General features: G+C 44.4%; 1 protein-coding gene across 3 annotated transcripts in view; it reads right to left on the bottom strand.

Annotated features, from left to right (window-relative positions):
• Positions 1 to 12,386, bottom strand: part of CNTN5 (contactin 5) — a 2,223,160-nt gene that overhangs the window by 403,861 nt on the left and 1,806,913 nt on the right. For all 3 annotated transcript variants that reach the window (XM_082244684.1, XM_082244682.1, XM_082244683.1), the window contains one exon: positions 11,725 to 11,875. In XM_082244684.1, coding sequence (XP_082100810.1) covers positions 11,725 to 11,875 — 151 coding nt within the window. The remainder of the gene's footprint in view (positions 1 to 11,724; positions 11,876 to 12,386) is intronic.

Here is a 12,386-nt window from a genome sequence, read left to right on the forward strand (position 1 = left end):
TAGTGTGGTTGTGTACGTGTGATATACATACACTTTTTTGGGATCATATTTTCTATTCCGCTATTTAATCAAAAACCTTTGGGGATCAGTTAAATTGGGGGATAGTCTGTGTTGGTACGTGTGAGAGAGATCCACCTTTCCAAGTTGTTGGGGTTCATCTCATACTTCTGAAGGTTTGAGGGTGCTGCCTGTTCCATACTCCCCCCTACTCCTAGCCTTTTAGGGGTACAAACAATAGTAATTGGGGCCTAGTGTGGTTGTGTACGTGTGATATACATACACTTTTTTGGGATCATATTTTCTATTCCGCTATTTAATCAAAAACCTCTGGGGATCAGTTAAATTGGGGGATAGTCTGTGTTGGTACGTGTGAGAGAGATCCACCTTTCCAAGTTGTTGGGGTTCATCTCATACTTCTGAAGGTTTGAGGGTGCTGCCTGTTCCATACTCCCCCTACTCCTAGCCTTTTAGGGGTACAAACAATAGTAATTGGGGCCTAGTGTGGTTGTGTACGTGTGATATACATACACTTTTTTGGGATCATATTTTCTATTCCGCTATTTAATCAAAAACCTCTGGGGATCAGTTAAATTGGGGGATAGTCTGTGTTGGTACGTGTGAGAGAGATCCACCTTTCCAAGTTGTTGGGGTTCATCTCATACTTCTGAAGGTTTGAGGGTGCTGCCTGTTCCATACTCCCCCTACTCCTAGCCTTTTAGGGGTACAAACAATAGTAATTGGGGCCTAGTGTGGTTGTGTACGTGTGATATACATACACTTTTTTGGGATCATATTTTCTATTCCGCTATTTAATCAAAAACCTCTGGGGATCAGTTAAATTGGGGGATAGTCTGTGTTGGTACGTGTGAGAGAGATCCACCTTTCCAAGTTGTTGGGGTTCATCTCATACTTCTGAAGGTTTGAGGGTGCTGCCTGTTCCATACTCCCCCTACTCCTAGCCTTTTAGGGGTACAAACAATAGTAATTGGGGCCTAGTGTGGTTGTGTACGTGTGATATACATACACTTTTTTGGGATCATATTTTCTATTCCGCTATTTAATCAAAAACCTTTGGGGATCAGTTAAATTGGGGGATAGTCTGTGTTGGTACGTGTGAGAGAGATCCACCTTTCCAAGTTGTTGGGGTTCATCTCATACTTCTGAAGGTTTGAGGGTGCTGCCTGTTCCATACTCCCCCTACTCCTAGCCTTTTAGGGGTACAAACAATAGTAATTGGGGCCTAGTGTGGTTGTGTACGTGTGATATACATACACTTTTTTGGGATCATATTTTCTATTCCGCTATTTAATCAAAAACCTTTGGGGATCAGTTAAATTGGGGGATAGTCTGTGTTGGTACGTGTGAGAGAGATCCACCTTTCCAAGTTGTTGGGGTTCATCTCATACTTCTGAAGGTTTGAGGGTGCTGCCTGTTCCATACTCCCCCTACTCCTAGCCTTTTAGGGGTACAAACAATAGTAATTGGGGCCTAGTGTGGTTGTGTACGTGTGATATACATACACTTTTTTGGGATCATATTTTCTATTCCGCTATTTAATCAAAAACCTCTGGGGATCAGTTAAATTGGGGGATAGTCTGTGTTGGTACGTGTGAGAGAGATCCACCTTTCCAAGTTGTTGGGGTTCATCTCATACTTCTGAAGGTTTGAGGGTGCTGCCTGTTCCATACTCCCCCTACTCCTAGCCTTTTAGGGGTACAAACAATAGTAATTGGGGCCTAGTGTGGTTGTGTACGTGTGATATACATACACTTTTTTGGGATCATATTTTCTATTCCGCTATTTAATCAAAAACCTCTGGGGATCAGTTAAATTGGGGGATAGTCTGTGTTGGTACGTGTGAGAGAGATCCACCTTTCCAAGTTGTTGGGGTTCATCTCATACTTCTGAAGGTTTGAGGGTGCTGCCTGTTCCATACTCCCCCCTACTCCTAGCCTTTTAGGGGTACAAACAATAGTAATTGGGGCCTAGTGTGGTTGTGTACGTGTGATATACATACACTTTTTTGGGATCATATTTTCTATTCCGCTATTTAATCAAAAACCTCTGGGGATCAGTTAAATTGGGGGATAGTCTGTGTTGGTACGTGTGAGAGAGATCCACCTTTCCAAGTTGTTGGGGTTCATCTCATACTTCTGAAGGTTTGAGGGTGCTGCCTGTTCCATACTCCCCCCTACTCCTAGCCTTTTAGGTGTACAAACAATAGTAATTGGGGCCTAGTGTGGTTGTGTACGTGCGAGATACATACACTTTTTTTGATCATATTTCCTATTCCGCTATTCAATAAAAACCTTTGAGGATCAATTGAATTGCGGGATAGTCTGTGTCGGTACGTGTGAGAGAGATCCACCTTTCCAAGTTGTTGGGGTTCATCTCATACTTCTGAAGGTTTGAGGGTGCTGCCTGTTCCATACTCCCCCTACTCCTCATCTAGCCTTTTAGGGGTACAAACAATAGTAATTGGGGCCTAGTGTGGTTGTGTACGTGTGATATACATACACTTTTTTGGGATCATATTTTCTATTCCGCTATTTAATCAAAAACCTTTGGGGATCAGTTAAATTGGGGGATAGTCTGTGTTGGTACGTGTGAGAGAGATCCACCTTTCCAAGTTGTTGGGGTTCATCTCATACTTCTGAAGGTTTGAGGGTGCTGCCTGTTCCATACTCCCCCTACTCCTCATCTAGCCTTTTAGGGGTACAAACAATAGTAATTGGGGCCCAGTGTGGTTGTGTACGTGTGATATACATACACTTTTTTTGGATCATATTTTCTATTCCGCTATTTAATTTAACTGGGCCTCCATGCGAGACCTGTGTGCCTTGTTGCGCTGTTTTGAGTACTCCACCAACATGGCCAGTGGCAATGACGCCGTTCTCAGCTTAACTATCCCACTTCTATGCCTCCTTGAAAAAACAATTCGGGCGATGATGGAAGAGGATGTGGCACAGGATGAGGAGGAGGAGGAGGATGAAGAGGTAACATTTCCAAGGCTTTCAGGGCAGTCATTCGCAAGGGGCTCCGAGGGTGGGTTCCTGCACACGCAAACGCCAGGGACGCAATTGTCCAGCAGGGGCACAGTTCTGGAGGATGAGGAGGATGAGGAGGAGGAGGAGCTGGAGGAGGAGATGGAACCATGTTCACAGCAGGGTGGCACCCAGGCCAGCTCATGGCCATCACTGGTGCGTGGCTGGGGGGATACAGAGGACACGGACCATACACCTCCCACAGAGGACAGCCTTTCGTCGCCTCTGGGCAGCCTGGCACACATGAGCGATTACATGCTGCAGTGTCTCCACAACGACCGCCGAGTTGCCCACATTCTAACTTGTGCTGATTACTGGGTGGCCACGCTGCTGGATCCCCGTTACAAGGACAACGTACCGTCCTTAATTCACTCACTGGAGCGCGATCGCAAGATGCGCGAGTACAAGCGCACGCTGGTAGACGCCATGCTGCTGGCATTCCCATCTGACAGCGGGGCCACAGTGGAAGCACAAGGCAGAGGAGGAGGAGGAGGAGGTCGCCAACGCAACCAGGGCACCGCCAGCACCTCAGAAGGCAGGGTTAGCATGGCCGAAATGTGGAAAAGCTTTGTCAGCACGCCACAACAAACAGCAGCACCAGCAGCTCAGATGGAACGTCTTAGCAGGAGGCAGCATTTTACCAACATGGTGGAGCAGTATGTGTGCACACGCCTACATGTAGTGAATGACGGGTCTGCCCCCTTCAACTTCTGGGTCTCCAAATTGGGCACATGGCCTGAGCTTGCCCTTTACGCCTTGGAGGTGCTGGCGTGCCCTGCAGCCAGTGTATTATCTGAACGGGTATTTAGCACGGCTGGGGGCGTTATAACAGACAAGCGCAGCCGCCTGTCCAGAGACAATGTGGACAAGCTCACGTTCATTAAAATGAACCAGGCATGGATCCCACGGGACTTTTCCGTACCTTATGCAGAATAGCAATGGATACCGACCTTACCCACCCATTGTTCCATTTTTGCTCTTTCTCACTCTTTTGGGGTGTACCCTCATTTAAAATTTGTGAAAAGAAGCAGTGTTGGCTACCTCGTCCTCCTCCTCAGGGCCAGATTAATGTAGGGTCTATTGGAGCTGCAGCTCCAGGCCCCTACCTTTTATATAGGCCCCGGGTTGGCCATATTCACTGTTACCGCTCTTCTGTCACTTGTAAACACAGAAGTCTGGCTTCTATGCTCGCTTCCCCAGGCAGCACCCTCAGAACCTCCCCACACAGCGTGAAGGCCGGACAAGGAGGGACAGTTGGCGATGCATGGATGTGTTTATGGGCTTCAGAGACAGCATCCCATGTTGAATTAGGCATGCATGGCTGCACCCTTCCTCCTCTGGGTGCATGGCAAGGCACGGCCCTAAGGCCCTTCAAAATCCTCAGCACCAAGCCCATGATGCTGTTAATCCGGCCCTGGTCCTCCTCCACCGCCGCTTCCACCTACACCGCCCATAGGTGTGCGCAGCCTATTGCATTAAGGTGTGCACCCCAAAGTTGAAATACACATGCATGTGTTTGCCAGCAGGGAGAGTAATGTATCGGGGCCATGTACCTGTAGGCAAGGAGAAATAGAGCAGAGCAGGTCCCAGGGAGATCTTTCCCATCTCCTCACTGGCAATGCTATGTGCCCTAGGTGATTAGGGTGTGCCCAGGCACACCCAGCACACCCTGTGCGCACGCCTATGTCACCGCCACATCCACCACCACCTCAACCTCCCTCCTACTCCATATGGGCCTCGTCCTTCAGAGATGAAGAAGAACATTGTTTTATTTTTCTGTTTTTTTTTGTTGTTTTAAGTTATTTCCCTATCCACATTTGTTTGCAGAGCACTTGCCATGCTCTTAATTACGTTTTGCTGCCATTTGCAGCACTCTAGCCCTTTCCTTTGGTGTTTTAGAGCCATTTTAGTGCCTTAAAGTTCGGGTCCCCATTGACTTCAATGGGGTTCGGTGTCCGGGAAAAGTTCGGTAAAAGTCCGGGACACGGACCCGGACTTTTTTTTAAAGTTCGGCCGAACCCGTCGAACACGGACATCTAGGTGTCCGCTCAACCCTACTCATGAGCTTAAACATCCTCTATTTTTTTATGTGCCATTGACGTTAACAGTAAGTCTTCCACATAACAATTTGCATCTGTACTGAAGCTATTATAAATATGAAAGGCTCACAGCCAGGTCCCCTTTATATTGTACAATATGGATAATCCAAGACAGATAATCCTTAGTGGCTGTAGGCATCACTTTTATTGTTAATGAATATAGCTACAGGGCAATGCCGGATAGATACAAGAATCTAACGTGATTCCTCCTGACAGCTATTCCAAACAAAAAGAGGTTCTTCAAGAAAGAACTTAGCTCCACTCATTCACAAAGAGAGTTTTCTTATTGATGTACAGTCCTAAAACCCATACTGAGGACTGATTGTTAGATATGGTTCTGCCATACATATCTATTGACATGTACAAATGCTATGACTATAGTCCAAACTTTCCCCAATTAATGTTCTGATGGCTTTAAATCACTCTAAAGAGTGCAATGCTTAAAGGGCATGTATAGCCAACATTGACAAAACCACCCAATATGACTACTAGTTCCACAATATTGAAAACATTATACGCATGTACTCAACTGGAGTCAATATACATAAATATATAGCACTATACCAAAAACATGGGAAACACAACACCTGGCAGGTTTATTGAAAGTGTCAGCTTGGTTCAAATTTGGTAATTGCATACAGCATATGACCTGGTTAGGACCCCTAAAGTGATATTTAACCTTCTGTTTTTTAATTAAAATAACAAACATGTCATACTTACCTGCTCTGTGCATTGCTTTTGCACAGAGCAGCCCCAATCCTTTTCTTTTGGGGTCCCCCACCGGCACTCCTGGCCCCTCCTCTTCGGTGAGTGCCCCCACAGTAAGTCGCTTTGACACAGAGTAGGCGGCTCTGCCCCGTCCCCTGCTCCCTCGTCACAACATTTGATTGACAGCAATGGGAACCAATGGCTCCCAATGCAATCAATCTGCCCAATGAATAGGGAGACAATGGCGAGAGTAGCTGCTCTTGGTCACATCGCTGGAGCGGATCGGGTTGGGAGGATCTTGCAATACAGAAGGTTTTTTACCTTAATGTATAGAATGCATTAAGGTAAACAATCATAAGGCTTTAGAAACACTTTAAGGACTAATGAGGGCTTCCGGTAGACAAGGCAAAGGTATGCACAGGCACCCTATGATGTCTGTGATTTCATAACAGTGCTGGATCTTTAACTTTTTCACAAGGGGGTAGTTGATGTAAGTTTTTAATTATATGCAATCTTTCTATGTTTTGTTATAGAGTCTACAAGCAATGGTGCCAATCATTGAAAATTGATCACACCTAATCACCCCTGATGTACCGACGGCCTATCTCATTTCTTGAGGCCCTGAAATGTCACGACAGTACAGATACCCCCCAAACAACCTATTTTTGGAAAGTAGACAGTCCAAGGTATTGAGTAAGAGGCATGGTGAGTTTTTTTAAGTTGTAATTTTTTCCCACAATTCTTGAGAAAATGAAGAAATTATTATTATTATTATTTTTACACATTTTGTCATAATAACAATAGCAAAAACGACACCCCAAAATACATTCTGCTACTCCTGAGTATGGCGATACCAAACATGTGAAACTTTTACACAGTCTGGACACATGCAGAGGCCCAACATCCAAGTAGCACCTTCAGGGGTTCTAGGAGCATAAATTACATATCTAATTTCATTACATTCTATCATACTTTTGAAGGCCCTGGAGCACCAGGACAATGGAAATGACCCCATTTTGGAAAGCAAACACCCCAACATATATTATATGAGGCAAGGGCTGCAGATAGGTACTCAGGTACTCTAAAGGGCTGCAGATAGGTACCCGGGTACTCTGATGGGCTGCAGATAGGTACTTGGGTACACTGATGGGCTGGAGACAGGTACCTGGGTACTCTGATGGGCTTCAGACAGGAACTTGAGTACTCTGATGGGCTGGAGACAGGTACTCGGGTACTCTAATGGGCTGCAGATAGGTACTTGGGTACTCTGGGCTGGAGACAGGTACTCGGGTACTCTGATGAGCTGCATATATGTACTCAGGTACTCTTATGGGCTTCAGATAGGTATTCATGTACTCTGGGCTGGGGACAGGTACTCAGGTACTCTATTGAGCTGCAGATAGGTACTTGGGCACTCTGAACTGAAGATAGGTAATTGGGTACTCTGGGCTGGAGACAGGTACTCAGGTACTCTGATGGGCTGGATACAGATACTCAAATACTCTGGGCTGGAGACATGTACTCGGGTACTCTAGACTGGAGACAGGTACATAGGGTACTCTGGGCTGGAGACAGGTACTCGGGTACTCGGGTACTCTGGGCTGGAGACAGGTACTCAGGTACTCTGATAGGATGGAGACAAGTACTCTGATGTGCTGGTCACAGGTCCTCTTTATTACTACTTTCTTCTCTGTCAGCAATGGTTCCATGCACTGTGATGCTTTGAGATGGAGGGTCCGTAACCCATTGAACATGTACTCTGGGCTTGCCACCTGCCATCTGAGAGCATGGGCACGCGCTTCCTGGGTGTGAGGTTGGGGGCCACATCAGAGGGCTCTGCGGGCCATGGGTTGAGCACCCCTAATTTATAGTGATTCCAACAACTCTATTTCCTGTGTATCCAGGGCCATTGTGTGTCAAGAGATCATCCATGTAATCCAAGTACAATATGTCATATCATGAGGGTCCAGAAGTACACAGCAAAATTAATAATTTTGGACAGGGAATATTTGAAAAATATAATTCAATCTATAAATGCCGCTATCCATAACATGAGAACATACCTGAGGTGCCTACTTCCCATGTCTGCTGGCAGTTTAGTAGTTTCAAAGTAAACACATGTTCACTTTGAAGTGGATCTTGCAGTAACCGAACATGTCTTCTTAAATGCATTCATAACTTGACACAATATACAGCAACAGTACATACATATATATTTTTAAACTGTATCCAAAATTAACAAAAAGTGGTAATTGAGATCAAAGCAGGATTTTGTACCTAGGAACACTCCCTCATGGTTTACCTAGAAACAACATATTGTGAAAAAAAGAGAGAGAGAGAGGGAGAGAGGGGCATTGTAGGCATTTGGGAGGGTATACTAATCAGCACAATCTGTTATCCCGGAAAAAGAGCTTCTAAACCAAAACGCTTGTGAACGCCCAATCAGATCGCAGTGAATAGCTGTTATTAAGGAGCAGGCCGGGAAGCAATGGACAATGGATGAGTCATCAGCTGTCAACAGGCTTCCCCGCTGACAATGTCATTTTTTTTCTTTAAAAACATTTTTTGCATTGATACATTTCCCCCAGGGCAGTACCCGGGCCCTCATACCATTTTTATGGCTATATAAGCCTTCAAAATGGGGATTTTTCAAATTTGGGTCCTATAAACTTTAATAGGGTTCAGGTCCAAACTTTTGCAATGTTTAAGAGTTCTGGCGGTAATAAAACCGGAGGGTGTCCGGTCCAACTCTAATAAATAGGTTGTTCCAGGACCAATATCTTAGCCAAGACATACACTCACTGGCCACTTTATTAGGTACACCTTGCTTGTACCGGTCTGGACCCCCTTTTGCCATCAGAACTGCCTTAGTTCTTTGTGACATAGATTCAACAAGGTAATGGAAACATTCCTCAGAGATTTTGGTCCATATTGACATGAAAGCATCACACAGTAGCTGCAGATTTGTCGGCTGCACATCCATGATGTCAATCTCCCATTGCACCACATCCCAAAGGTGCTCTATTGGATTGAGATCTGGTGACTGTGGAGGCCATTGGAGTACAGTGACCTCATTGTCATGTTCAAAAAACCAGTGGTGAGATGATTTGAGCTTTGTGACATGGAGCATTATCCTGCTGGAAGGAGCCATCAGAAGATGGGTACACTGTGGTCATAAAAAGATGGACACAGTCAGCAATAATACTCCGATAGGCTGTGGCATTTAAACAATGCTCAATTTCTACTAAGGGGCAAAAGTGTGGCAAGAAAATATCCCCCACACCATTACACTACCACCAGCCTGAACCGTTGATACAAGGCAGGATGGATCCATGCTTTCATGTTGTTTATGCCAAATTCTGACCCTACTATCTGAATGTCGCAGATGAAATCGAGACTCATCAGACCAGGCAATGTTTTTCCAATTTTCTGTTGACCAATTTTAGTGAGCTTGTGCAAATTGTAGCCGCAGTTTCCTGTTCTTAGCTGACAGGAGTGGCACCCAGTGTGGTCTTCTACTGCTGTAGACCATTTGCTTCAAGGTTTGATGTGTTGTGCATTCAGAGATGGTATTAAGTATATCTTGCTTGTAATGAGTGGTTATTTGAGTTACTGTTGCCTTTCTATCATCTTGAATCAGTCTGCCCATTCTCCTCTGACATCAACAATGCATTTTTTAATCCACACAACTGCCACTCACTGGATATTTTCTCTTTTGTGGGCCATTTTCTGTAAACTCTAGAGATGGTTGTGTGTGAAAATCCCAGTAGATCAGCAGTTTTAAAAATATTTAGACCAGTCCGTCTGGCACCAACAACCATGCCACGTTCAAAGTCACTTAAATCCCCTTTCTTCTCCATTCGGATGCTCGGTTTGAACTTCAGCAACTCATTTTTACCACTTCTAGATGCCTAAATGCATTGCGTTGCTGCCATGTAATTGGCTAATTATCAATTTATGTTACCAAGCAATAAAACAGGTGTACCTCATAAAGTGGCCAGTAAGAGTAGATGCTGGCCCTGGGCAATGCCTGAGATGTCCCATCTGGGGATAAAAAAAAAACTGGTAGCTTACACAAAGCTGGCTTTTCTTTCTCTTAGTAGCTAAAAGGGCTTAGTTGGTCAATGAGTGAGAAGCAGCAGTGGGAATTGGCTGTGTGTAAAGGGCCATACACACTATAAGATTTTCTGAAGACTTTTTCCTTCAGATTTACCTTTTCTATGTAGTACAAGGGCCTGCCAGATTGCATACAAATTGAAAGTGTTTAGGTTTGACCTCATATTATATGGTTTTGGTAAGTCTAAAGGAAAAAGTCTTCAGAAAATCTTATAGTGTGTATGGCCCATAAGTAATGGATGTTTTACGCTGGTCGGACAAAGTGTAAAGCTGGATACACACTATACAACTTTTGTTGATAGATTTCCATTAGATTTCCATTAGATTTACCTTCAACTATGTAGTGCAAGAGGCTGTGAGGAAGAGGCACGGCCTTGAAACGCGTCAGCCCTTCGTCTTCACGAGTTATTGGACTTATAATAAGGATGTTGCTCTATGGAATTAATATGCTGGAATTTACCGCATGTTTGTAAGTAGCTGAATTTTAACACTTTTTCAATAAAAGCCCACTGAGGATAATGCGCTAGGCTGGTGCGCCCTTTTCTTTGTGTTTATTTGCAGTGTTTTGTTGACCACCCCGGTCGTGGAGGGCAGCAAAGCTTACAAGTAGAAGTAGTGAAACCGCACTCAGGTGTATAAAAGCAAATGAAGTGGTTTATTCTTCAAAATCATAGATATACAGACATTGCAAGGAACAGATAATCCAGGTTAACACGTTTCACGGCTCACATGGCCGCTTACTCATAACCGTAGTTATGAACGGTTATGAGTAAGCGGCCATGTGAGCCGTGAAACGCGTTAACCTGGATTATCTGTTCCCTGCACTGTCTGTATATCTATGATTTTGACGAATAAACCACTTCATTTGCTTTTATCCACCTGAGTGCGGTTTTACTACTTCTACTTGCAACCTTCCCGGATGACGGGTCTTACCAGCACCAGGTCGGGCTGACACACCTGAGCGGCTTGTTCCTCCTTCTCTCGGCAGCAAAGCTTAGCCATAGTGGATGCCAAGTGAGAGTTCCTTGATAGAGGCAGCCTGAGGACCTGGTTCTGAGCGCAGGTGCAGGGTGCTCAGCATCGCAATTTTCTTTTTGGAGTATATGTAGTGCAAGGGCCTGCCTGATTGCATACAAATTGAAAGTGTTTAGGTCTGACCTCATATTTTATGGTTTTGGTAAGTCTAAAGGAATAAAGGAATTTGTAGTGTGTATCCAGCTTAAGTTTGAGGGACTTAGCTGTGTAGGAGAACATACATACAAAGAGCCAAAAACCTAATAACTTGTCCGCAGACACTGGGACCAACACAACTAGGTTATATTATGACCAACATCATAGACCAGGACAAAGATGTTGACATTGAGTAATGCCTGAACAAAGATTGTCCCTTCTGTGGAGAAAAGAAGATTGGTGGCTTACACAAGGTTGGCTTCTCCTTCTACTGAGTAGCTAAAGGAACCTAGGGAAGAATTGAAAATATGTGCTTCTGGGGAGAGAGGAGTATGTAAACCTGTTGACTTTAACAGTAAAATAAACCATATCTGATGCTTGGTCAGAATAAGACAGACACAGGTCGCTTGTTCTCGTTGTGGGAAGATATAAATACGAAAAGTTCAACTTGCGGCAGAGTTACACAATATAAATTACCTATACCTACATGAGTGCGCAAAGTAACTGCAGCAATCGGAAAGGTGCCCAGGAAAACAATAACATCTCATAACAGATTAATTATAGAAGTAAAGTTGACAGTTTCTAACCTCTTGTTCTGCCTCACAGCTCTGTCACCCTTCATCCAAGAGATGGTTGGCTTGGGAGATGCCTGTGGTTTACACTCCATAATGACTTCCTTGCCCTTGGTGATGATTATTGTTTTTTGCCGTTGGTTGAGCTCGAACGAGGGAGCGGAAGCTGTTAAGCGAAAACACATATGAAAATAACAATCACAGATCGGAATCACAATAAATCCCCCACTGTTCTTTCGTGCATTGCTGTGCCGTGCCTTTATAGAATGTTTATGCAAAGACAGCTCTCTTTTTAGATGCTTTCAAAGAACTACACAAAGCAGTCTTTATGCATTTTGTTCAGAGACCTGAAATCAAATGCAAAGGTTATCTGCAAAGCAGATTTATCTGTGTGTTCATGTACGAGTGGCGATGTAGACATGAAGCTTTTATCATAAGCTCAGTTTAATGTGGAAGGTATTGTTTTCTAATAAATTGTTGATTGTTTTTAGCTATCATATCACTTTGCATGGATACAAAGAAAACAAGAGTCTCATGGAATATGTCTCTTTTAGCAAGTTTGGGACTCATCTGGGTACTAGTATGCTGTTGATTCGGGCACAGAGCTTACCTAAGCAGCCAATCAGTGTTTCTGCTTACGCAGAGACCCTCCTCCACTGTAACCACACACTGTACTG

The sequence above is a fragment of the Pelophylax lessonae genome (genome assembly GCF_965119305.1).
Source record: "Pelophylax lessonae genome assembly, chromosome: 2".
NCBI lineage: Eukaryota > Metazoa > Chordata > Amphibia > Anura > Ranidae > Pelophylax > Pelophylax lessonae.